We start from the raw sequence: 26,469 nt of genomic DNA, 5'->3' as shown, positions 1-26,469 counted from the left end.
GCGGCGGCCGCCGCGCACAGCTGCAGCAAGAACCGCAGCAGGAGCCCGCACCCGGCCGGCGGGCTGGAGACGCGGGCGCGCGGTGCGCTGGGGGCTGCACGTCCGGGAGGAGGAGGCGTCATCCCGCAGCCCGAAGCGACAGCGGCAGCAGTCGAGACTGAGCCAGCGCCCGGCCGCAGGCTGAGCTGAGCGCCAGGGGCGGAGCCGACGCCTGACCCCGCCCCCCGCCCCCCCTCCCCAGTCCCTCTAGGTTTGGCTGGGTGTCCGAAGCGCGAAAGGTGGGGGCGGCCGGTGGGGGCGGCCAGTGGGGGGATCCTTTGCCGCCTGCTCCCGGGCAACTCCACGGAGGGAAGCCGGCTGCGAACAAGCGCCCTTGGCCCCCAGCGGCAGGCCCGTCCCTTCTGAGCCTCCGTTCCACTTCCCCATCAGGCAAAGACGCGGCCTAGAAGTCGAGGTGGACTTCTCCGGGGACACAGAGGGGGTCTAACTGCGCGACCTCGCTGTGGTCCGGGAGCCGTAGTTTTCGGAGGCCGAGCTTGCCTGGGGGACACAACTCCTTCCTGAGACTACCCGGGGAGCAAGGTGCTCTCCCCATGTGCTGGGGCTGGGGAACCAGTGACGGTGTACAGGGAGCACGCAGCGCCCCATTACTGCTCTGCTGGTGAGAACACTGGGAATTTTTCATCTTGGCCTGGCTCCCTCCCCTCCCTCTCCTTTCTCCTCTCTTCCCCAGCCAGCAGCCTTCTGGGCTGCCTCCCCCCAGCCAGCTGGTGTGCGCTCAGAAAATCCAAACTCATTTCCATGTGAGCCAAGGGGGATATAATTAGGAAGTCCCCTTCCCCAAGTAGAAAGGAGGGAGCATTCTGCGTCCCCAAGACCCCCTTCAGGGCAGCAGGGTCAAAGCGGTTTGAGGAGCCGTATGTCCAGGGGTAGCTAGGTCCTCACCACCAGACAAGCAGATGACCCCAAGTGACTCCCTGGGAGCCAGGCCCAGTCTCTGTCACCTGAGCATCCCAAGCAGTGCTGTCCTTAGCTCATCCTGTCAGGGCCACGTGGCTGCCCTTTGTAAAAAGGCCAGAGGCTGGGACTGCCACCTCTGCTGTGCCTGAGGGAGCCTTGCCCAGGTGACCCACCCAGGGCAGAAAGCCCTTACATAGCACATGCAGAGGAGGTAGAATAGTAGAAGAGATGAATGCAGGTTCGACCTTCAGAACTCACAGACCCAGACGTGATTGCTGCACTGCTGACACCAGCAGACGCTGGGCAGGATGCCCTGGCCTCAGCCCCACTCTGCTCTGTGACCAGGAAAGTTTGCTACCAGAGTTTAGTTTAGTTATAGCTGTCCCCTGCTTCTTTCATGACAGCCCCAGGTTACCCAGTAGGCTAAGAAGGTGGGCCCAAGAAGCCTCCAGAGACAGTGCAGGGCTGGAGATAGTGCAGAGCTATGTTCTCAGCCCTGGGTGGGGCCACCAGCTTCATGATGTCTTAGGTCACACCGTCCCAGCTCTCTGCAGAGAGCCTAATAGCTCTTCCCTCGGCCCCACCTAAGCCCATGACCCTGAAGTCAGCAGCAGGGCCTCGGAGACAGCATTCATTCTGCAGCCCAGGGCCTCACCTGCTGGACAGGTATGGCCTCATGTCTTCTCTTAAGCACATTACGAAATTACCATCCCTCCTTTAAGGACTAAGAATTCAAACGAGTTCAAAATAAAAACATTACCCATGCACGCAGCAACTGGCAAAAGGCAACCCACTTCCACCTCCATCATTGCTGCCTGGCCCATGTTCTCTCCCTCCTGGAGGGAGAAAGCAGAACTCTGCTTCAGAAACTGAAGCACAGGAAAGACGAGGACCTGCCCAAGGTCAGTTGCTAAACAACGGAACCAAGATGGGAGCCTGGGTTTTCTGAGTCCAGTAATGATTGCTAGCATTGCCTTTACTATGTGCTATGTGCATTTCATAGCCTTATTTTAACTCAATCTTCACAATCTTAGGAGACAGCTATTCCTCACCTCCCTTCACAAATGAGGAAACTGGGGCACAGATAGTGGATAAGATGTGCCCAGGATCACCTGCCTGCTGGAAGTAGGGCTGGGATGAAAACTCAGGTGGTCTCCCTGGGCCCACACCATTAAGTTCCCTCAGGGCAAGCACCCTTGCACTGCTGCCTTGGCTATGGCTGGAGTCTGGGTCCCAGTGATCCTCATAATGACTCAGGCAGGCCCAGGTCACTAGAAGCTGGACAGAAGGGCAGGCCAAGGCTGGGCTCAACCTCTCGCATAACAGAGAAGCAGATGGATATGGGGGTAGATGTCAAAGACTATTTTTCCAGGTTGGGACTTGGCATGAGAGGGAATAGAACTGAAGACCATCTTCTCCCCAGGCTAGCCAACCTGGGGCCAGGGCCAGATGGCAGCCAGGTGAGGTGAGGACAGGGTGCACGGTTTAAGGTAGCAGGTCTGCGGAGGGAGAGGCAGCTAGACTATGGGTCAATAAAAAGGTACAGGCATCACAAGCACCAGTGTTTGGGCACTAACTTTCCTGCCTCCAGCAGCACGGGGAGGTCAAATCAGGAAGGCACAGGTGGTGACAAGGCCCTGCCTGCTTCAGTGATGGGAGATGAACCAGCAGAGGAAGCAACCAGCATGGATGCTGACAGGTCTGAGTCCATATTGAGGGGAGGTGAGAGGAAGGTGGGAGAAAGAAATGATGCAGGAGCTTCTAGCTATAAGAAAAACACCCTGAAGAGGTCACTTTGGAGCCCAGTGGGCAGCAAAGTTACAACCAAACACAAACCGGGTCCTTGGGGAATCAAGGAAATGGCACACCAGACCAGAGTTCATGGCCCTGACACAGCAGAGGCCCTAGGTGTCCACCCCAGTGTCCCAAGGAGAGCTCCTCACTTCATTCTTCAGTTCCCCATCTTTCTCTGCCTCTGCCCAGCCCAGATTCCATGGCTACCCCCAGCCTCCCCAGCAGTGACCCACCCCAAAGCAGAGGCCTATGGGAATACAAGGATTCCACGAGGTACACACATGTGCTCACCCACATAGGCATAATGGTCCAAGAATCCCAATTTGGGTGATTGCTAGCAGCTCCCAGAGGAGTCCCATCATGCTGGACTCCACCCCTGCTGTAAGGCCTCAGAGCCTGGTGGCCATCCGGCTCTGCTGCTGACAGCAGCAAATCCTACTCCTCCCATCATCCCCCCACCGCAGGCGGCAGAGAGACAGGCAGGCCATGATAATGAGTAAGCGGGTGGGCTGGGGCACGGGACACTTTTACAGGGCAGCGCTACTCAGCTCCAGCTGATGGGGGCCAGTAAGAGGTACACCCAAGAGTGACAGGCAGTCTGACTTGTCAAGAGACACTGAAACTTGAGTCTTTATTGAAACTCCCCATTTTAAAACATGAGGAAGCCAGGCATGGTGGCACATCCTGTAATCCCAGCACTCAGGAGGCTGAGGCAGGAGGACTGATGCGGGTTTGAGGCCAGCCTGGGCTACAAAGTGAGCTGAAGGCTGGTCTGAATTGCATAGTGAGACTCTGCCTCAAAAAAAAGAAGAGGAGGGAATCATGCAAAAGTTAGGATGCATATGTTCAAATAAAAAAAGGTTGTACACATGTGCGACCCCAAAACACCATGTGCTCACTGAGGCCAGTCCTGTGACTCGCTCCCAGGCACCAGCACAACGTCCTTTGTCACCACTGTCCCTGGCCGGGTTAACACTTCCCATCAGTATCTCCGTTCCCTGTTCCAGTTAGTCCAAGTGCTTTATTGGCGCTAAAGTGCTGAGATCGCAGGTTGGCCAGGCACGTAACATGACAGACCACACTCTATGCTCCCACCAGGGCACTCAGCTGCCTGAAACCTGAGAGTCCGGCGGTCCCAGCCTGCTTAGCCCCAGTCTCAGCGCACTACGTTGCTCAGTGCCTGTAGTGGCAGCGCCACCTGGTGTTCACTCTAAACAGCCAGATCTTGGATAGAAGACGTTACTGTATTCCCAAAGTTTTGAGATAAACTCCTCCCTCACCCCTACCCCAGCCCCACATCCCTCTCTGAGCCTCTATTCTCAGTGCCCGAGGCCTGGGGGCAGAGCAGGATCGCATGGCAGTCACAAGGAAGCTCAGACCAACACAGTCTCCTGACTAGATGCAACTGGGAGGCCAAAAGTCCAGCCCCAGCTTGGCCACTGATTCGAGTTAGGCAAAGCTCTGCCCCAGGCCAGGCCTCTTTTTGTTTGTTTACAAAATGAGAAAGAGGAGCACTATCAGGCACGGAGGCACATGCCTGTAACCCCAAGACTCAGGAGGCTGAGGTGAAGGATTGCCACAAGTTTAAGGTCAGCCTGAATGACAAAGTGAGATTCTGACTCAAAAAACAAAAAACAAATAAAGGGGGCTGGGGATTTAGCTCAGCGACAAAGCGCCTGCCTGGCAAGCCTAAGGTCTTGAGTTCGGTTCCTGGTACCGGAGAAAAACAAAAACAAAAGCAAAAAAACAAATAAAGAAGGAAAGAGGAGTGCAAGCAGCAGCTGTCCTCATCTATCTCCTCTCTAGACCAGAGACACACAAAGCTTTCACAATTATCTTCTGCATTTCCTCCTCACTGGTACACTGAATTAAATATGCTTTTAAAAGGCTCTTCACAGGGTAAAAGGTGTACCTGGACCCACCCAGCTCTGATGTGTCCCTTGGGACTGCTGAAGCCACTTCAGAGAGTGCTCACCTAGGAAGAGTTCACTTTCTCTCAGGAAAACAATGATCTAAGAACCTCCCTTCTTGGGACTGGAAGTGGCTCTCAGAAGATGCTCAGTCCCACCCAGGAGCCCCTCCTCACAGCTCTGTGGCAGCCACGTGGTGTCTGCTTACATCCTCCACCCTTACCCCATAACAGTGCACTCCCTCCCTGGGCTCCCTGACTGCCCCCTCCCAAACAGTGGTCCTAAATCTGCCCTTCAGGGCTTTACAGCTCCTACCTCTTTAAAATTGTTCTGTTTTTCAGGATAGACAGCCCCAGTCCTCACAGCTCTCTCAAGGCTTTCTTTGGGGTCTTTAATTATTGATTGATGATCACTTAACAAACTTCTAAACCTCTCCAGGTGCTAAGTGGTCTAGTTTGTGTTTTTCTATTTCTAAGATTGGCCTTTACATCACAACACAATGCCAGGGTAGAGGCCGAGCGACAGAACTGAAGACTGGCTTCCTTGTGCCTGATTCCAGCACTTCCAAAGGCATCACCTTAGCTGGTTGGAATACCTGGCTGTGATATCCTATTGATTTCAGCTCAGGGTCATCCTTGGGCCAATTCTCATTCATCACTTGGGTCTCTGGATGCTCAGGATCCTGAGTTTGAATCTGGGCCCAGGAGAAGTGAGACCCCATGTTACATCAGAGCCATTTTGTCTTGGCCACCTCAAGACCTTGGTTTCGGCCTGCTCTTGTCTTGACAGGGCTGCCTCGTTGTCCAGGCCCTAACTCCTTCTAGGACGTTCCCCAGCCCAGCTCTGAATGCCTGGTGCCTCTGATATACACAGTGTCAGTATCCACAGTGGGGCTCCAAGAAGTTAGGTCATCTGTGGGAAGCAATTTAAACCTTGGTCAGTCTGACTTAGAAGCCTAATTGCCCTCTAAGACCGGAGCTGCCACTTCCAGGAAGAGTGGTTTGCAGACTCTTCAGCCACTGAGTGACTTCCAGGCCTGCCAGGCAGATGCAGGGCCCCAGGTGGGGGCACTGATGGGAATCGTGGCGGACGCACTCTCATCCAAGCCCCAAAAGGCCACATCTCCTAATAGGAAGCACTCACCACACCGGGGAATAATAACATGTCCTCAGGACTGCTATGAGGATCAACTGAGATGGCGTGTGTGGTGCTGAGCTCAATGCCTGGCACAGAGAGGGTGCCTGATAAATGAGCACTATTGTACCGCACTGCTGTTAGCCAGGGTTGCCAAAGGTAGCACAGGCCAGTTCAGGGGGCGCTGCAAAAGGCATTTCAAGCAGAGGAAGCTGAATTGTTTCCAGCACTTTTGGGCCTATGGGAGCAAGCTAGGGCTGTGGCCAGGGAAATGGCAGGGGTTAAGGCGCTGCTGAGCTGACCTGAAGCCAGCTCAGGCCCAAAGGGGGCCCAACCTGTTGGGGAATCTGGGGAACAGAGGAGGTGCGAATAACACCCCAATCGGCCTTAGCAAACATTTGCTGCCAAGGCCCGTGGCAGAGGAAACAAGATGCCACCTCAGGGTAGGGATCTGGGAGCTTGGTCTGGGGCCCAGGCCAGATGGGGCTGAGGCGAGGAGCAGAACCTGGGCCCATGTGCCCAGCAAGCTGTGCCAGCCCAGCCCATGTCAGCCCAGCCAAATTTGAGTTATATCAGGAGAAGGGATCTGTTCAGAAAACTCACCCATCTCTGCATATTTGCATATTCTATTTTGGGGCCTTTTTTTTCCCCTTAGCTTCCTAGAAAAGTTCTCGTCATCAATTCCAACTTCACCTCTGCTGAACCGCACACACTCACTCGCTCAATCCCATCTCTCCTCCAGTGCTGCCCTCTCCCCCACCAGCAAGGTCCCCAGGCTTCTCTGCCCTCCCCCTCGGCTGTGCCCCACACATTCAACCCTCAACCCCTGCAAGCTGGCTCTGGCTCCACTGCGACACCTCCAAAGGTCACCACAGCACCAGGTCAGCCCTCTGTTACCAGGTGTGTCTGTGGTGTGTAACACCCTTGACCATGCCTTCCTCATCCAGTTCCTTCCACTTCCTCTGCTTTGGTAACCCTGGCTCCCACCTTCCCAGAAGCAGCAGACGCTGCCCACTTCCACGTCTCCTACCATTTACTGTTTCCTGTAACACCTAACTCCTTAGTGATTACCCTTTTTCCTCTGCTTTTCCCTGAAAAGTCATATTGCCTTCTTTCATAATGCAAGCCCAGCCTTGAACTTAAAACTTCCTGATCACTATCACAGCCCGGGGACATCCACTACAGGACTTCACGCCTAGCGGTCTGTCAGCACCTCAAACTCACCAAGCCCCAAACTGGTGGTGCATTCCAAATCCTAACCCTAGTTCCTTATTCCTGCCGCACTGCCATCTACCCACTCGCATCCTGCCTCTTCCCTCCTCCTCGCCCCCAGATAGAGTCTGTCCTTCACACCTCCCCTCCGCCCAGCTCTCCTGCCACAGTTCTGGTTGAGCGCCCTGCCCCCCATGTCCCATCTGGAGACGCGAGCCTCCTAACTGGTCGCCCACCCTCAGTCTCACTTCCCACAAATCCAGCCTCCACGCAGCTGTCAGATTATCTCACACGCAGGTCTTCTCCCCCGGGCCCTGCCTAAGCCATTCTAGAGGTGCTCTCTGCTCCTCAGATAAAACCAGAGCACCTCAGCCTGCTGAGCCCTCATCTCCAATTCACCCAAGGTCAAGGGCAGCTGGAGGAAAAGCACCAGCTTTAAAGTCAGACGGACCTGAGTTTCTAGCTGTCCCTTCCTAATCACACACTGTGGAGAGGATTAACCTTGGTATCTCCTGTTCAGTGGGGATAACAGTGCACATTCAAACATAGGTATCAACCCTAGCTGAATGTGGTGGCGCATGCATGTAATCCCAGCACTTGAGAGGCTCAGGCAGGACTGCTGTGAGTTTGAGGCCAGCCTGAGCTGCATAGTAAGACCCTGCCTAAAAAAAAAAAAAGAAAAAAAAAGGGATCGACCTTAACCCCTGAAGCTGCTCTCCCAGTCTGCTCCTTCTCTGCTGCCAGTGCCAGGTTAACCCTCCATGTGGTCTATGGGCATCACTACCTCAATTTCTAATGTCCAAAGCTGCCTCTCTCCCCTGACTACAATTTTGACACCCTGTGGTCTTCAAGGCTTACCCAAACTCTTTACATGGTCCTGCCTCGCTATTCACCCAAACACTGGGCTGCAGCAGTCACATCTCTCCCTTCCCCCAGCTGTTCAGCCATGTACCGCCCTGTTAGATTTTTCTTTCCATCTCAGCTCTGTTGCCTCTTTCTCCAAGCACCTTCTCATCACACATGCCTTAAGTGAGCTCCTTTCCGAGTCACAGCCCCTGGACTTGCCTGGCCCATTCTCCTTGGCTTTCATGTGAACGTGTTTGCTTGTTTACCAACAGGGCGCTGAGAGCTGGGCCACTGCCATGTTTACCTGATGCAGAGGATCAGTGTTTGGTGGAAGCATGGAAGGGTCAGTGAGGAGAGTCCTTAGCCCATGGAAAGTCCCAGTCCCAGTGGGGCACTTATCAAACCCAACACACACTCCTCAAAATGTGGCCACAGGAAGCACAGCCAGTGTGCCAGCCCCCGGAGGAAAGAGCTGACAAAGAAGGGAAAGGGAACTGCGGACGGCTTGATTCTGGGAAGCGGTACAATGGGTACGGAGGTTGGCTATGGTTATAGGGCAGGGTAACCCAAATGTTCTGCCCCACAGCAGGGTGGTGACTCGGGAGCCCAGGCACTCTCAAGGGCCTCAGGGGCAGGGCAAGAGTTGGCACAGGGTGGAACCAGCTCTAGGCAGTCTGGGTCATAGGGACCAGATCATGGGGACAGGAAGGGCTCTCAGCCCAGTTTGATCGCCGCAGTCCCATGAGGACGGAACTAGTCTTTGTCTCCACCACAAATGAACGAGACACTGGGTTCAAAGACAGAGATTCTTGGTCTGTGCTCTCAACCACAAGGCAGCTGGGCTCCACACAGACCACCGAGGCACAGAGGCCTGGAACCCAGAGGCTGGAGAATTCTGGGCCAAGGCAAACACCTCTCAACATCAATCCAGGACTGCAAAGGAAGTGTGCAGAGACTTTTGCAATTTTCTGGAGGAGACAAAGAATGGTGGGGTGTTCAGGACCCATGAGGAAGAGTGGGTTCTTGGAAGCACTTCCTTTAAGAATAAGCAGAAAACCAGTCATCCACAGAAGAAAACAGGGTATGCTGGGGACCAAGACAGGAGGGCAGGTCACAGGAAGTGAATCACCACCACTCTCTGCCAGGAACTGCAGCCCCCCGATGCAGAGGAGGGAGCAGGCTTATCCTGTGTGGCTCCCCAGAGCAGGAGGGCGATTAAGGGGCAAGTTCTCTGGGAAAGAGTTCAGGACACACAGACTGTCCTTACAGGTGGAGCCTTCGGTCCTAAGAGGAGACCAGCAAAGACTAAACGGCCATGACTACGGACAGCAAGACCAGGGCAGGAAGGGACCTCGGAGCTCCTTCCCACCTGGGCTAGTTCCCAGATAAACCAAGCACTAGCAGAGGGGAAGGAGTTTTTCCCTAACAAAGTACTCAAGGAACATGAGAACCGTTTGCTCAAGGTGCCATGGCTAGGATGTCATAGAGAATGTGTGCCAAGGGGGAAGGGCACAAGTGGAGGGGGTAGCATCTGGGGGTCTGATGCCCTTTCTTCTGTATTAAAGCTCAGCCGTGTGTATGTTGGTGTCAGCACTGTTATTTAACTGCTCTTGTATTTGTTTGTTCAGGACAGAGAGGGCCCGGCCTCCTCGCACAGTTCTAGGGCCAGGATTCTGGCATCTTTACAGAATAGGCTGCCAAGGATGCTTGGTAAGTCAAGGCCAGAGCAGGGACAAGGAGATTCTTGGCAGGTTTTTCTGCTCTCCTTGAAAGTCCACCTGGCTACCCCCTGGACTGGGGGCAACTCAGAAGCCCGAGCCTCTCCTGACCACTGCAGTGGCCACCCTGAATACTGAGCAGCAGCCTGCTTCAGCCCTGGACACATCCTAAGGTAGGTGAACCCTAAAGCACTGAAACATACAAGGGTTACCCTAGGACACCTGTCGCAGAGGTGAGCGTGGGTGTCACACAGCATCTCATGACACGGGTCTAAAATCCTCCATCCCAAGCCAGAACCAACCCTGCCCCCAAGACCGTACACCCTGCTTGCCCACTGCCTCCACCAGCTCAGAGTACCAGAAAGGCCAAGCACTGGACAAAGCAGCAGAGTTAAACATCGGGTGTATTGGGGAGGAGACGTGGAGGCACCTTCATGGGGCACCCCCCACCAGTGAAACAAGAGGAACAGGGGGCTCATGGGGCGCCTCCAGCAAAGATGAGCTCCAGGGCAGCTTGGATGTCCCCTCCAGTGGCCTGCAGGGCCCGCAGGCTCAGCTCGTCGTCCTGGATGCCCATGTCTCGCAGCTGCTGCAGCTGGGGCTGCCACTGGCTCTGTGGAGACAAGGAGGCAGAGGCTGTCAGCTGGGGCATGGATGAAGACTCACCTCGTGGAGCTGTCAGAGGAGAAAGAACAGGGGACCTTTGCAAGGTCGCTGGTGTGGAGGTCCACAGCGCAGGGACTTACTTAGGAAGATGAAAAGATAGACTTGAGATTGAAAAGAACAGAGCGTTCACAGTAAAAAAGATCAAAAGAGAATGCATAAATTACTCAAGGTCTAAATTCTGAAAGATTAAATTGCTCTTTCTGCTCTCTGTACACACACACACACACACACACACACACACACACATATAAATGGAAGAAGGATTAAATTTTAAAACTAGTTTTGTTTTTTTAACATGATGGGTATTGAAAAGCCTGGCACGTACTCCCACCCCTACCCCAGATAACCAGTATTATTTCCTTTGAGGAAATAGAAACACATAGTTCCACATTTACCCTTTTCTTATACCACTGTCCCACATCCACCCCTACTCTGCTTTATTTTTCTAACATATCCAATCTACCCTGGAGATCTTCCCATGCCGGTAGAATAAAGACCTTTTTAATAATCATATAATATTCCAACCCACGGATAACCTTAAATCTAGCAACACTGGGCTTTTTCCAGTCTCTTCTATTACAAACAATGCTGTGATGACCAACGCTGTAAAAATGCCATCTTCTATAGACACAAACATCTCCAGACAAATTCCAAGAAATGGGATTGCTAGGAATTATATGGTTTAACACCCCCCTGTATTTCCTTTTAAGTAGTCCGCTCACTTTCCTCGCCCATTTTTCTATGGCGCTACTGGTCTTAGTTCCAGAATCTACACATTTAGATGTTGTCCTTCATGTGACATGTGCTATAGGCCCTCCTCAGTTTATTGCTAGCTTTTATACTTTGCTTAGACTTTGCTGTTGTTTGGGCTTGGTTTGCCAAGCAAGTATGTTTACTTTCTGTGTAGTCCAGGCTGGTCTTGAACTTACTATGTAGCCCAGGCTGGCCTCAAACTCATGGTGATCCTCCTGCCTCAGCCTCCTGAGTGCTGGGATTACAGGCGTGCATCACCACATCCAGAGATGTTTACTTTTATACAGTCAACATTCATAACTCTTATTTAATGGCTTCTGGGTTCTGAGTTTCAGCCACAAAAGGCCTTTTCTCATAAAGGATTTCAAGAAATTCATCCACATTTTCTTCTAGGACTTTCCTAGCTTATTAACATCCTTAAGTATACAACTTAGGGAAAACAGTGAGTTCACACATGGAAAGGAGAAGGCAGCAGGGAAGGATGCAAATGCAGAGAGGCCGGCAGGGTAAGACTGTGCAGGGCTGAAAGAAAGCACGTATCAACTCGCACTCATCTGACAGCCAGGCAGAGCCAAGGAAAACTCTGTGCTGCACAGCCAAGTGAACAGGCATCTCGTGGGGAAGGCGGAAGTGGAGAAGACAAGCTGTCCGTGTGTCTCGCCTCCACTCCCCGCAATGTCCGTGAGGGCCACATGGGATATGGAAAGCACACAGGCTCAGTGCTATCCCTGCCACCTCACGGCTCTGTGAGCTGGACAAGCGGCAGGAATGGCCCTCCCACAACAGGCTCACTGCGAGGAGTAAAGGAGGCCCACATAAAGCAAAGAGCCCATGAATGGAGACCCGGGATAAAATGCTAACACTTTAGATCTTTCACTAGCTGCTACAGTGACCTTCCCCTCCCTGGTGACTGCCAGACCAAGTCTAATCTTTGGTTGGCATTCAAGCCTGAGGCTTCTGCTCTCCCTTCCTTTGACTCCATCTCAGGACCTTCTAAACAAGAGTACATCACAGATGTGTGGACACACAGGTGCTCAGACAGGTAGTTGCCTCTGCTTGGAAACTATCCCCTCCCAACTACCAACCTGTTCCCTGCCTGGCTAACCTCTAACCAATTCTCTGATGACTTCCTCAACACTATGTGCTCAGAAAGGTTCTGTCCGGCCTAGGCCTGTACATCAAGCAGTGGGTCTTGTTGCACCTCAGTTCTATACCTGCCTGGTGCCCTCCATGGCAGGGAAGAGGACAGTGGCATCTGCACCCAGACTGAGTACTTTTTAGTGCGTACTGATTGAAACCGCCATGAGGATCTAGGCCAGGCAGTCAAGGGAACTGGAATATGGTCACTAGGAGGCAGGATCAGAAACCAGAAGTACAACTGCCCCTGCTGGGACACCCCTTACCTGTCACACTGCCATTGCCCCCACTGTCCCTAGAGGAAAGCATGACCAGTGAGAAGGACCTCTGGAGTGCAAGAGAGGTCTGGCATGCTAAGTAATGAGATGGCAACCAGAAACAGGAAGTGGAAAGACTGACCTGCAGGTTGGGCTGCCCAGAGGCCTGTAGGGCATGCTGGAGGGCTTGGCTGAAGAGATCGTTGGTGATGGGTGTCCCTGACTGGACTCCAGAGGACATTGGTGAGGTGCCTGAGGAATGGCCCTACAGAAAAACAGTAGTCAGTGCCACCCTCAGAGCCACTGCTATCCCACAACAGATAGCCACATCATCCAGCAGTGCTCCTGGGTCACCCAACTACCACCTCCCACAGAGCCCCTCATGAGACAACCACACAGAGGCACCTAAGAGATATCTAGGTGGACAGGAAAGGTTCCATTCTCCTCTGCTCCAAGAAAACAGACCCTGAGCCCTTAACCTACTAACAGAAACAGATTACCATGGGAGATGACCTCAGAAGCTGGGGTGACTCGCCACCAGGGAGCCAGTGACATCTAGTCCATCAGGGATGAGGGATGGCATATCACATAAGGGGAGGTTCTTCTGAACTATCCAACCAAACCTGTCCTAATCCCCTTACTTCTGCCTAAAGGCAAGCGAAGGGGGAAGCCTCCTGAACTTCAGGAAGAAATCCCCCCAGGGCTCAGCTCAAAGCAGATCTCACACTGGGGTCAGGAAAACAAATCTGTCTACTACCAGGAGCTTCTCCCTGGGGGCTGCCTTGAGGTTCCCAGCCCTCTCCCCATACCTGGGTGCCAGGAGTCGGTGTGTGAGAGCTGCTCTCTGGGGTGCTGGCTAGGGCTAAGGCAGTGGCCAGCTCGCTCTGGGTGATGGGCCTGGGCCCAGCAGCTCCGCTGTACCCCAGGGACGCTGGGCGGGAGCTAGGGGTGCTGCTAGAGGGTGTAGATCGGGTGCTCTGGGGAAGAAAGGCATCCAGAATCAGGGAGGTGATACAAAGGAACCCCACCCACTCCAGGAAGAGAAGTTCCATTAGGAATATAGGAAAGCAAGAGTAGGACACGGTGTTGGCATCAAAAGGCATAGGACAGTGATGTCGAGCTTTTTAGAGCTTTCAATGATACGAACAGCCTGCTGCGGCACATGTGCTATAGGCTTGCCGCCACTGGCCTCAGACCACCTCCCAGCCTTGAGAATGGCACATCTCAGGGAGGGGCTCGTGTCCAGCAGCATGTCCCCAGAGGGCAGGCGGCCAGGCCACTTACTGGGTGAAAGTCTTCCTCATCATCCGAGAGCCCTTCAAACAGGAAGCCACCTGGAGGAGAGTGAACAGATTTCAGGAGGAAGAACAGAAAGGCACAGGCGCAGCTCCAGATCTCAGCTCCAGTTACTCTCCAAATTCATATTTCATCACTCCCCTCGGAAAATTACAGGACAGATGCACTTCCTGACTCAAACTGAGCGCTCCCAAGGAACGCCCTCTGCCAACGCTATACATAGCTGCTGAGCACAGCAAACCCGGGCACTACCAGCTCCTGAGGGGCCCACATCCGCTCCTCTGGGCCTTACCTGGCATATCCCGGTAGGAGCTGGAAGGCATGCTCCGTGAAGAGGCGTCAGCACCAGGCATTGGGGTGCTGCCTGCTACTGAGTGCAGAACCAGGATGATGGCATTGACCAGGGCTGGGTGAGCAGGCACCAATCTAGAAGAAACCCAACGGTGACTAAGAAGGAAAGAGCACCCTGGCCGTGACAGTTCTGGGTGCTCCCTCAGGACAAGTAGCTTATGCCAGCCCTGAAACCCCTCAATCTTCAGCATCTTCTCTCAGGAAGCTTTGTCCTGCAAATCTGCCCACAGCAATGGCAGCAAGACTCTCAATTTCTGGGATCCAGTGCAGATTCTCCCTGTCACCTCCAGCAAGGCATGATGGGAAGCACTAGCCTGGTAGGTTCAGCATTCAACATCTGATCTAGATGCCATCCCTATCATGCTGGCACCCTTGCCCTCCTCCCCCCAGGATAGGGCTTTTTTCTTCACTTGCAAGGTAAGGGGATATAGCAGTGCTAATGTTTTATGAACCTGCTCACCTGCTTCTCCTTTTCCCAGCTTAGAATCCTTCCAAGGCTCTCTAACATCTACTGAACAAAATCCATATTACCTGGCAGGAGGCCCCTCTCCCTCAGAAGGATGCTGCATCCTGAGCCTTTGCATGCCCCTGCCCTGGGGCTTTGCCATTACCCGTGATCCCTTGATCCTCCTCACTGCCTGACATATTTAGAAGGCAGATCCAAGTGATAGACTGAGGACAGGCTCCAAGGGCAGAATCTAAGGGGACAATTAGGATTCTGGCTTAACTGCATGAAGCGAGAGAAGGTGCACTTCACTGATGGCTATACTTACGTATCCAGCATATTGGGATCAGCAAAGACAGAGAAGAGATCCTTGTCCTGGAGAACCCCTGAAAGTGAACTGGGATACCCTCAGAGAACAGAAATTTGGCCAGATCCAGAAGGACTTTAAGACTCTGAGCAACCAGCTCAAGAGAACCCAAACCAGCCCTGGTGAGAAGCAGTGGAAACAAAGCCCCAAGCAGCACAACCCAAGTACTCTCCACCTTGTCCCAAAGGAGATGCTCCCTGCTGCCCACCTCCCCTGCATTGAAGTCACAGACTGAGCAACCCATGCCTGTCTCTTCTGCATCTCTGGTTTCTTCCCTTCGCCATCAGCGTGTGCAGGAAGGCTTCCCTGACTGCTGGGATTCAGGCTAACCTCACCCTCACTTGGTACTCTCACACCTCACTTAGGAAGTTACTTAGGCCATTATCACTCTGGAGGACTGAGAGCGTTTAGGGCTGGGAATGTGACACATCTTGATTATTCTCCCTTTTCCTGTAGGACCAATGATTCTTTAAAAGATAGTCAGAGTCTCGTTAGGGTCACTGCCTTCTCTTGCTTTCTCCTTTTCCAACTCCTTTTCCTCAAATCCTCCCCTGCACTTACCTAAAGCAATGGGGTCGCTACTGAGGCCTGGGGTGGCCACAATGATCTGGTCCAGAGACTCCTTATTGCTGAGCATCTTAAAGACCTGCAGGAGAAGCAAGGAGGGCTGAGCACTGCAACCAGCTCCATGCACACATCAGATGCCCACCCTCTGCTGCAGGGCTCTGCCCTCTAAATGCCTGCATATCTATCACCACAATGGAAAACCAGCCCCAGAAACAGATGAGCCTTTTTGTTATGAGATCAAGGCTTACCGGAAGGGAAACAAAGAATTTTTTAAAAAAGACATGGTAAAGCTCCAACCTCTGTGGTCCTTTCTAATACTTCCAAAATACAAGCTCTCATTACAAGCCCAACAACAAAGGTTTCACCAGGTCCCCCAAGCTCTTTTCAATCGCTATACAATTACTGTTTCACATTCACACATACTAGGAAGTTCACAGCTGTATTAACATTGCCTGTCAACTCTCTGATAGAAAGACATCAGCCCACTTGTCCATGGAGGAAATCTATGCTAAGGGTTGGTAGGCAGGCAGCTCAGCTGAAATCAAAGAATGAGACCAGGCAGAAACAGTGTGTGGATCCTCCACAGTCCTTTCATGAGGCCAGTGTAAGGAGAGGGTGATCACCATCATTAGAAAGAATCTAATGATTGCTGATCCAATGCCTGGCCAAAACAGGTTCTTTAGAGAAGACAGGGCTCTATGGAGGCCCAAAGACATGGCAGAAACTCTCAGAGGAATTCCTGGTTACACTGGCAATGGGCTCCAGGATCCCACTCCACACCAGCATTCACACCCTCTCCTGCGACCACAGCACACACTCACCGCTTCCCTGTAGGAGGAGCTGCTGTGCAAGGCAGTGTGCAGCACCCGGAACTCCCTCTGTGCAGCTACTTTGTCCACAGGTTCTGGGGGACAAGATACTCAGAGTTACCCAGCAGCCCAGGCCCTGTCCTTGCCCCGGATGTGACAGCATCATTTCAGCATGTGCCGTAGTCTGCACATTCCCTCCTTCCACCACCCTTTAAGAATCTGAGTGCCTAGTCAGAAAAACCCACTGTGCCATAGAGGTGAAAACAGCACCGCCTTTTAAGTATCATCAGTAGATAAACAAATTCAAGTTCCAGCAGAGGAGAACCTGTTCTGACCAACATCCCACTGCAGGAATCCAAGACTTCTTACATTTGAAAAGGAGGGAGACAATCAACTCAGCAGACTCTTATGCAGAAAACAGGCTTGCTACAAGCCATCTTCTTTATTTATTTATTTGTTTGTTTATTTACTTACTTATTTATTTATTTATTTTGAAAGACAGGGTCCTGCTTTGTAGTTCAGGCTGGCCTTGAACTCACAGCCCAGGCTGGCTTCAAACTCAAGGCAATCCTCCTGCCTCAGCCCCTCAAGTACTGGGATTACAGCTATGCACCACCACACTCAGCTTGGGTCACACTTTTTAAAGTGTGGTTGTCCTCACCAGGCCAGCCATTTGTGCTTATACAGAGGATATTGCCTGGCTTTGGAGAGCACCATTCCCAGGGCAAATTGTACTCTACTTCTGGAGTTCAGTGGAACAGTCATGTCCTCACCTATAGCCCTAATCATGAGGGCTATCTCTTTTGAAAACAGCCATCGTAAGTATCCATTCGTCAATTACCCTGCGCCTGGCTTTGGGTAAACCACAGGAATGTGGAAAATAAGAATCTCTGCCAGGCAATCCATTTGGACCCCTCCTGTCTCTCAGGAGCTATTTCTATTTTCCAATAAATTTTCTTACCCTTTAACAACAACCAAAAATCTCTGCGACCAAGGAAATCTTGGGGCAGTAGGAGAAACCCAACTAAGTCAAACACAAACTTACAATTACCAAATACCACACTGAGGCCCCAGCAGGGATGTGGATGCCAACTAGGGTTTGAGACACCCCTGGGGGAGGGCTAGGAGCCACTGCTGCCTCCTAGAAGAAGCCAGCTTCGAGGGGTACCTAAGGTAGACTGTGTGTGGCGGGGGTCCAAGCCTAGGGGAGAACAGGTATGACGGCAAGGCAGAAGAACGTGGTACTCTGAAGGAACAGTGAGTCGCTTTGTTGTGGCTGGAGCTCAGAGCACGTAAAAACTAGCAGGCTAAATGGAGAGCCTGACAGGATCTGTAACCCTCAGACAACCACCAGAGGGATTCAGAGCTGACAGGTTCTCCTCCTACGGGCTCTCCTGTCTCTATCATGGGAGAACAAAAACTGTGCTTCCTTTTGAAAGAAGAGTGCCAAAGATTAAAATACCTGAAGTACTGCCACAAAACAATTTCCTTTCCGACCAAAAAGTTTGTTTTCACCTCTTCCAATAAAAAGTCCATTTGTTTCAAAAATAAATCTCCAGGCAGAAGATGAGAGGAAAAGGACTGTAAAGAGCCTAAGCTGGCAATCAGTTAAGAGGACTGGGCACCTCTGTAACGACTCTGAGCCAAGTGTACAATTTGGGAGTGGGAGGGAGCCAGCCCGGTGGAAAGCACATGGGCTCCTGAGCCAGGAAAACCTAGGTCCAAATCCTAGCTCCTGCATTCATTCCTAAGAAGGTGACCTTGAATAAATAGCTTTCCAACTCTTTCTCTTCATCTCTGTGATGTGAATACTGTTACCTACACTGCAGAGCCACTATCATGGTTATGTGAGATACTGAAAACACCTGGCCCACAGGAGCCATGAATGTTCCTTTCCTCCTGTCAGAGCCCTGCAGCCCAAGAGCCAACGGACACACCTGCTCCGCTGCGAACTGGCCTTGCTGCTCAGTAAACAGAGGAGAATGACACCACAGGGAACTCGGGGCATCTCAATAAGAAGACACTAGAGAGAGGGAATAGAATTTGAGCTTTGGCTGTACGATCTGGAGGAAAGTGGGGCTTGGCTCTGGTTTGGATGCTGTCAAAAAATGGGGGTGATTTTAGGATTTTTTTGTAATAATTATTGAAGGAAAACCAAAGCAAGGTGAAACCTGTACTTAGTAAAGCAGCAGCACTGTAAGGAGCCAGGAGAGAAGGTCCTTGATAATTTGTGGCTAGGACGATGTACAGATTTGGGTCTCTACTCAGAAGTGATAGGGAGCTAATCTTGTCTTGATCCATGATAGTCTCAGAACGTCCTTGTCTAATGTTGGTGACCTATGCAACTGTGCATGTTCCCCCAAAGGAGTCCAAGGCCTGGCTGTGAATACCAAGCCAACTCTTGCATGTCAGGGGCTATCTTTTCCCTGTCCCATTTCCCATCAAGATAAAAAGAGACAATACTTTTGTCCTTCATGTTTAGAATTAAAAAGATGGTAAATTTCAGAGGATAACTAGTCACAGCAATCACAAACATTATAAAAATATATCAAAATGTCAGTTTAACAAGAGCTAGTATCTTTTTACATAGCTTAGTTCTATCCTTGGTGAAGACTTGAAAACATAAATGCAAAATTTAAATTATGAAGTCCATCAGCCCTTTCTATTAATAAATCATAAAGGCTCTGAAGGTTTTATACATTTTCACCAAGAGCTACATTAATGCTCTTGGAATAGTTCCTGGAAAATAAATTACCACTACATCAGGAAGTTAGCTGATTGAACAAATCACCCCAAGGCAGTTGGTAAGAGGATTTGCTCAAAAGAGAACAAACTACTGTATATCATTAGAGGAGCACCAGAAATTTCCAGCTACTTTCTAAGGAGAAAAACAACCATAACAAAAGGATACAAAGTTCATTGAGAAATAAAGAGTTTAAATAGACACATATTCCTCATCCCATTAGAAAACAGTGGGTAATGAATCTAAAAAACAGAAATGTATCTCCTACTATTAGTGGTACTGGCAGTAACGAAGTCACAATTGGACTCTGTTTATCAATGTGGTATAATCCATTAAATAATAAAGATAGCCCCTATCAGCATCACCCCTGGTAAATCCCCCGGGTTCCACCTAGGCCCATGCCTCAAGAACACCCAGACTCTTCCCTTTCAGATGACAGAAGCTCTACCAGTCCGACAAAGGGTCAGCCCTCATTTACCTGGTTTCTGATCAGGCTCAGGCCAGGACTTGCGCAGAACGTGGACTGTGGACCCTGGCTGAATGCCATAGAAGTCAAGTGTCTGGTCATCTTTTAGCTTCCGGCCACAGTAGATCAGATCTAAAAAGAATTGTCCATTTATATTTTGTTTCTCAAAACAATGTAGATGGTTTCTGTCCCTGAGAACTTTCTTTTGATTGGACAGACAGCTGAAGAATGACATAAGCTTTAAAAGATTCTTTTATTTAAACAATAAATTCTAACAATTGTTAGCAAGTATAAATTTGCAAAATGGTGGGTGTGGTGGTGCATGCCTGTAATCCTAGCACTCAGGAGGCTGAGACAGGTTGACTACCTCAAGTTCAAAGCCACACAGTGAGTTACACTTTGGGCTACAGTGTGGGCTACATAATGAGTTCAAAGCTAGCCTGAACTACAGAGCGAAACCCTATCTCAAAAAAAAAAAAAAAAAAAAGAGAAAGAAGGAAGATAAATTCATAAAATGAAGTTAGGCTGAGCATGGTGGTGCATGCCTTTAGTCCCAGCACTCAGGAGGTGGAGGCAGGAGAATCGCTGCAAGTTCAAGGCCAGCCTGGGCTACCTAATGAGATCTTGTCTTCAAAAAACCAAAAATAGAGGCCAGGCATATAGCTCAGGGGCATAAGCGCCTGCCTGGCAAGCACAAGGTCCTAAGTTCAATTCCAGGTACCAAAAAAAAAAGGCAAAAATAAATACACAGATAAATAAATAAAATGAAGTTATACAGACTCCATCCACAGAAGAGATCTCGAGCTTAACACTATGGACACTGCTCAACTTAAACAAATGAAAATACAACAAATAAGGATAAACCCAAACCAGGTATGACAGAGGGAAACTTCTTCATCAGTTGGAACCCTTAGCTACTATGAACTACATCAATAGTATAATTTAATTATATTATGCTTAAATTCCTCCTTCCTCCTCTTGGAATGCCCTTACCATCTTCATCTTCATTTCCTTCTTTCTGCCTTCCCTCTAATTAACCAATTTTAAAAAAAAATCCTTATAATCATGCCTTAAGACTTAAGGGATTACTGAGGAGCTTCTTTGATCAAGAGCTCCTTTCTTGGCCAAATTTTTGTACTTTCAGAGAATTCAAAAATCTCATAGTTTAGGAACTTTGTGATAAAGCAGTTCATCTACTGTGATAAAGTAACTCACTGTGCCGATGTGGCAGCACATGCCTGTAATCCCAACACTCGGGAGGCTAAGGCAGGAGGATCATTGCTAAGTTGAGACCAGCCTGGGCTATAAAGTGAGTTCAAGGCCAGCCTGAACTGCATATCGAGACCCTGTCTCAAAAAGACGAAAAAAAAAGTAGTTCATTGTGATAAAATAGTCACACAGGACTGAAATGGCAACTAATAATTTCATTGTATGAATTGTGCTTCTTGTTCAACACTCACTTCGCCGGAATGTTAGCATTGTGAAACAACAAATCTGAAGCCTTTAATTTACTTTTGTAATTCCAGAAGTATCTTCCCCCAAAAGAGATCAAAGTAGCAGTCCAAAACCAGCACACAGAGACTTACCAATCAGCTCTGGGTCTGGAACAGATTCCTGGAGTTTGCCAGCAATAAGCTGCTTCAGAAATGAAATGCTATAGTTCCCTAATGAGTACTCTCCCAGTTCTGTCTCTGGCAACTGAAGAATAGATTTAGGGGCAAGTGGCTGGTCAGCCAGGTTCACTGCCAGATGCCAGTCTGAGAGAGACATCCTCTCTCTTTCGCGCTCTCTCTTTCTCCCTGTGGAAGAATAAAGGCTTAGTAATTGGACAGACCACCATCCTACTCCACTCCCACTCATCAAAGGTCTGAATGAGACAATTTAGTGTGACACTGTTAGAGAAGCACCAGATGCAACAGCAGGAGGCCAGAACTAGAATCTGATGTCTGCTCTTTTTATTCAGGAAATGAGCTCTTTGGGCCTCAGTTTCTTCATCTTTAACGTGAAAATAAACTACCATCCAACCTGATAGGAATGTTGTGAGGTTCAAGTGAGATTACCTGATGCTCTTCCTTCTATATGTTCCTTATTTCGGATTTGTTCAATTCTTAACTATTATAACAGGTTTATAACAAGCCTTTCTTGCCTCTCTATGTAGCAAAGATCTATGCTGCCATCCAATTCATCATTTTAAAATAAATCTGATCATGAAACTTCTCTGCTTACAACCTCTCCAATGGCTCCAAACCATCTCTATGAATAAATCTAAACTGTACAGTCTACCCTACAAAATTAGGTCTGCTGCTGTCACTTCTCCTCCCCAACTGAGCCTGGCTCTGCCCCACTCCCCAGCGGGTAATACACCTCACTACTTCTCCATTCATAACAAAGCTCTCCCCCATCTTACACCTCGGCTCAAATCCTGACTTTGCATACCAGTTCGCTTCCTTTTAGGCTTCTCAGCAAAGTCCTACCAAGACAAACACAAATACAACCTCCTATGCCCCCTTTTCCCCCTGTTCTTTCAACAAGCTCTATCCCTCACTGCAAAATGGCTACACACACAGTTTAAAAACAAACAAAAACCTTTTTGGCATCGTTCTAAAACAAAGCTATACATATGTGTATTTCTCAGATTCCCACCAGCACCCTCCCACATGTCCCCAATTCTTGAAAGAAAAAGACTAGAATTTTTCGTCTTTGTTGTCCCCAAGCCTGGCATATATGGGTGCCCAGAAAATAAGTCAGAAAACTCCGAGGGTTAAAGAGTCTTGCAGGCAACTCCTTGTTAAAGTCATCATCATCATTGCTTCGAAAGAGGGCTTTGGTAGGAAAGAGGAAAAGAAAACGCTGAGTCTGATCAGCAGACTTTAAGGCAATCTCGAAGTATCGCCGGCCTCCAGGTTCAAAATAAGGAAGGAGTCGGCCCTCTCGTACACCAATCTCACTCACTCCTCACAACTGTTCCCTGGGGCAGGTATGATCATCCACAGTTTACAGGTGAGGAAATCAAGACTCACAAAGATGAAGTCCCTCGGCCCAATGTTGTAGATAGCTACTGGCGGGGGAAGGAACACTATCTGGTGACGATCCCACCTCTCCTGTGGGAGCAGTTATCTAGTCCACCCAGGACCAACGCCGAGCTCGTGCCAGCAGGGGCCCAGCGCCCTCACCCGTCCCGTGGAAGGAAGCCGGCCGCTGAGCCGCCGGTGTAAACACTCCCTCTGGCCCTCTCGCCGGAAACAGGAAAAGTCGCGCTGCACTCTGGGAGTTGAAGTTTCTGTTGCGATCCCGCCTCCTATAGACAACACAGATATAAAAGGCCCTGCCCTGCTTCCGGTTCCAAAGAGGCGTGGCTCCTGAGGTGTTTGAAGTCTCCGGCGCCAGGGTTTCGTGGAGTTTTTGCTAGAAAGCGTCCTTCCTGTCACTCTGACAAGGCACGAATTGAGGTAGAGGGGCTTAATGTGGGTTTTTGAAAAGCAGTAAACACGCGTGACCCCCGCACTCTCCTGAGTATCGACAAAGCCTGTTGATTCTGAGAGGACGCCCACTGCAGGGTTCCCGGCCCGAGGGCGCAGGGGACCTACTTGTAGGGGTATAGCAGGCCAGCTGCAAAAGTCGGGTGCTTGCATTGCAAAATCGGGTTCCTGACACACCCTGGCCTGAACTTGCAACTAGGCGGGATTTACAGAAAAATCATTGGTAGAATCGGTTTGGGGAGGGGACTTTCCACTGAACTCGCAAAGAGAAACAGCATCATGTAGATGATTGAAAAGTTCTGCATGGCTCAACTTGGATTATGTTAGAGGAACTACTGTTGGGCTTTGCTCAAGAAATAAGTTCAAAGAACTAAGGAAAGCAATAAGCGAAAAAAAAGTGAATATCGAGGCTGCCAAAAGTGGTGGCGCATGCCTGTCGGGAGGCTGAGGCAAGAAGATCACCATGAGTTTGAGGCCAGCCTGAACTGGAAAGTGAAGAAAAAAAAAAAGTTGATCATAAAAAGAAAGGTGATCAATCAAAGGCTGATCCTGTGCACACAGATGTGTGCACAATGTTGTAGATAGCTGTGTAAACTGAATGTGTAAACTGAATTCTTGAACATTATATTGTAGGGCCTGGGACTAGGGCTTTAATTGAGCAGAATAGTTTGCTTTGAGACCAGACAGACAGTCTGGGAGGAGGCTAGGTACCACTCTCCTCATAAATTGGGGGAGGGAGGCCTACAGTGTCTCACTGTCTGCAATGCTCTCTCACTTAAGCGCATGCTCTTCATGGTGGTCCCTAGTCCTAAGCCCCCTCCCCCCATGCTACCCATCTTTAGAGGTAGTTCCCTCTTTCAGGAGTTCTTCCTAACTATCCAACCCACAGGCTCTTTCCTGTTTACTAAGCTGCTTGCACATCAACCCCATATTTCATTGTTTCATTAATCTTTGTTTAATATTGTGCTTTAAGCGCCTGCTAGAGAAGCCAGGAACACTGTCTCTTTCTCAAAGTAAAACCTAATGTACTAGATTAGTGGTAGCAAACCTACCGCATGTGTGTGGCAGTGGGCACACAGCCCTCTTTTGGCATGCAAACCAAGACACCCCAGCATCACTCCAGCAGCTGAGCATTCAGATTTAATTGCAGTGTTGGCATTATGCGATAAATACATGGGTTTTGGGTTGCAATTTGGGCACTTAGTCTCTAAAAGTTTGGCAATCACTATAAGAGATGTTCATGAATTTCTTGTTTTAATTGATTTCATCATAATCTCCATGGAGGAATAGGCTATGACTATCTTGTCCACTTTAACTGCAGCAGTTCACCGGGTTGGTACATAGTAGGTTAGCAATAAATGTATGTTGAATGGATAATTGAGGCTAAAGTTATTTACAAACACTATTGTCAAAATAAAAAGAAAAAACACTACTGTCTTGCTGTAGCCTTTAATCCCAAAGAGAAGGGATAAGCCTTTCTAAATTCTCAATCATAAAATTTCAGAAATATTGTGAAGAGAAGTTATACATGAGGATGCATACAGGGAAAATCCAGGACCAGCCAAACAGATTCTTTGGAAACCAAATTAGCAAATAGATGCTGTTCTCTGAGCCAAAGTTCAGGTCCTAGAGAAAATTAAAACCCTGGACACAAAACAAACGTACTTTAGTGAGAAGAAAAGTGTACAGGCCCCATCCTGCCAGTTCACATTTGTACACATTAATATTCTTATCAGCCCTCTCTGAGAAAGTGCTGGATAATCACTTATTAAACTTTCAAGAGATTATTTGGTTTGCCAGTAACTGTTGGAAAATAAATTATAAGAATGGACATTTTCCTGGGTGTAAATGTACACCTATAATCCTAGCACTGGGGAGGCTGTGGTAGGAGAATGCTGTGACTTTAAGGTCAGCTTAGGCTACATAGTAAGTTCAAGGCCAGCCTAAACTACAAAGCAAGGTCATGTTTCAAAAAAAGCATTTTATTTTAAAAATGACATTTATTAAGCTTATAAAATCAAAATCAACATGAGGGTGAAGTCCTCAGACAGCTGGTGCGGATAGACACCAATTCAGATTCCCCAAGTATTTCAACCTGGAGGCCATCAACTACTTGGCAGCTGATGGTGACTTCAAGATCAAGTGTGTGACCTTTGAGTGATACCAGCCAGGCCATGGCCCCCAGTAAAGTCAGCTGCCTCTGCCCCCCCTGAGAAAATTAAAATCAACATGAGGATTTCTGGGTCTGGCATGATAGCCAATGAAAATTATTTATAACTACTCCTGCTACAAACACAAATGAGATATAAAATAATACACTTAGGCCAGGCACGGTGGTGCACACCTGTAATCCCAGCACTCAGGAGGCTGGGGCAAGAGGGTCACCGTGAGTTCGAAACCAGCCTGAACCACATAGTGAGACCCTGTCTCAAAAAAAACCCCAAAAAACTCAAATACTGAAAATTATGTAGCTGAAATTAAAAGAGAAACAGGAAATTCTCAATTGCCAGAAATGGAGGAACTGAAAATACAGTATTCAGCTTGATAACTGTTAAGCACCTTCCCAGAAAGATCTTTGATCCTGGAAATCTTTCTTGGGGGTTTTTATTTTAACACCAATGCATAAGGCTTCTCAGAGGGTGAAATTGACTTCTGTATGAAAATATTTGCAGCCTAAGTAAAAAGGCAGACTACAAAAAAATTTTTTTTAAATCATACATCAGCACAAGGACAGAGGGAAAGTTCTCCACTTGGCTGTAAGGGGAGGGCAGAGGAAGGGAAGTGTGTGAAAAGAATTGTGTTCACCGTGAATGGGAAATCTCAAGCTTGTGCTTTGTGTAAGTTTAAGGGTGGACTTTCCAAGATTGTCCAGAAATGTTCAAAATTGGTCTTGGGGCTCTTGGCAAAACAAATATAAATCCTCTTTGGAGCAAAACTACCAAAACTCTGACAGGAAAGAAGAAAGCCAAACTGATTTCACACAAGAATTAGCACATACTCATGGAAATAAGTCATTGTAAAAGAGAAAAAACAAGAGTGTTAGTAATGCTGAGCGTGGTGGCGAATGCCTGTAATCCCAGCACTTGGGAGACTTAGGCGGGAGGATCATTGCGAGTTCGAGACCAGCCTGGGCTACAAAGTGAGTTGAAGGCCAGCCTGAACTGCATAGCGAGACCCTATCTCAAAAGACAAAAAAAGAAAAAAGCGTCAGTAACACTAAATATGTCAGACAGTAGGAAGTCAGTAAGAAAGAAAATTTATTAAAGACACTAAAGAAGATAACAAGCCTTTATGAAAAAGACATGATAAAAAACAGTTGTATTTGAAAACAAGGAAAAATAACTTTTAAAAGAAATATTGTCACTGAAACTAAAAATTCAACAGATATGAATTTTTTTCTTTCTTTTTTTTTTTTTTTTTTTGGTCTTTTTGAGACAGGGTCTCACTCTGCCCTTCAGACTGGTCTTGAACTCACTTTGTAGCCCAGACTGGTCTCGAATTTGCAATGATCCTCTTGGCTCATACTCCAAGTGCTGAGATTATAGGCATGTGCCACCAC

General features: G+C 49.2%; 2 protein-coding genes and 1 long non-coding RNA gene across 5 annotated transcripts in view; 1 reads left to right on the top strand and 2 right to left on the bottom strand.

The window, feature by feature from the left end:
• The window catches only part of Sema7a (semaphorin 7A, GPI membrane anchor (John Milton Hagen blood group)), a gene marked incomplete in the record, with an annotated part of 22,816 nt that extends 22,649 nt beyond the window's left edge, over window positions 1-167 (bottom strand). For both annotated transcript variants that reach the window (XM_013519016.1, XM_005393558.2), the window contains 1 exon segment: window positions 1-167. In XM_013519016.1, the coding sequence (XP_013374470.1) occupies window positions 1-122 (122 nt within the window).
• Window positions 168-9,960: 9,793 nt separating this feature from the next.
• Ubl7 (ubiquitin-like 7) lies at window positions 9,961-22,698 on the bottom strand. Of its 2 annotated transcripts, none has more exons than XM_005393556.2 (11): window positions 22,605-22,698; window positions 21,018-21,230; window positions 19,444-19,563; window positions 16,235-16,317; window positions 15,408-15,492; window positions 14,808-14,865; window positions 13,976-14,109; window positions 13,672-13,721; window positions 13,197-13,364; window positions 12,530-12,652; window positions 9,961-10,187 (listed from the first exon to the last, which is right to left on the bottom strand). In XM_005393556.2, the coding sequence occupies exons 2-11, from the start codon at window positions 21,199-21,201 to the stop codon at window positions 10,050-10,052; spliced, it is 1,143 nt and encodes a 380-aa protein (XP_005393613.1). In that variant the 5' UTR covers window positions 21,202-21,230; window positions 22,605-22,698; the 3' UTR covers window positions 9,961-10,049. The 2 variants fall into 2 exon arrangements, with proteins under 2 accessions (XP_005393613.1, XP_005393614.1); XM_005393557.2 differs by having other exon boundaries at window positions 22,452-22,620.
• A 92-nt stretch (window positions 22,699-22,790) lies between these two features.
• Window positions 22,791-26,469, top strand: part of LOC102014402 — a 23,995-nt gene continuing 20,316 nt past the window's right edge. Inside the window, exon 1 of the long non-coding RNA XR_262524.2 lies at window positions 22,791-22,880. This is a non-coding gene — a long non-coding RNA (uncharacterized LOC102014402). The remainder of the gene's footprint in view (window positions 22,881-26,469) is intronic.

This window comes from Chinchilla lanigera, unplaced genomic scaffold (assembly GCF_000276665.1).
Source record: "Chinchilla lanigera isolate Chin_1 unplaced genomic scaffold, ChiLan1.0 scaffold00049, whole genome shotgun sequence".
In the NCBI taxonomy this organism is placed as follows: domain Eukaryota; kingdom Metazoa; phylum Chordata; class Mammalia; order Rodentia; family Chinchillidae; genus Chinchilla; species Chinchilla lanigera.
Note: the sequence above shows the minus strand (reverse complement) of the source record. Positions and strands in the feature narration are given on the sequence as shown.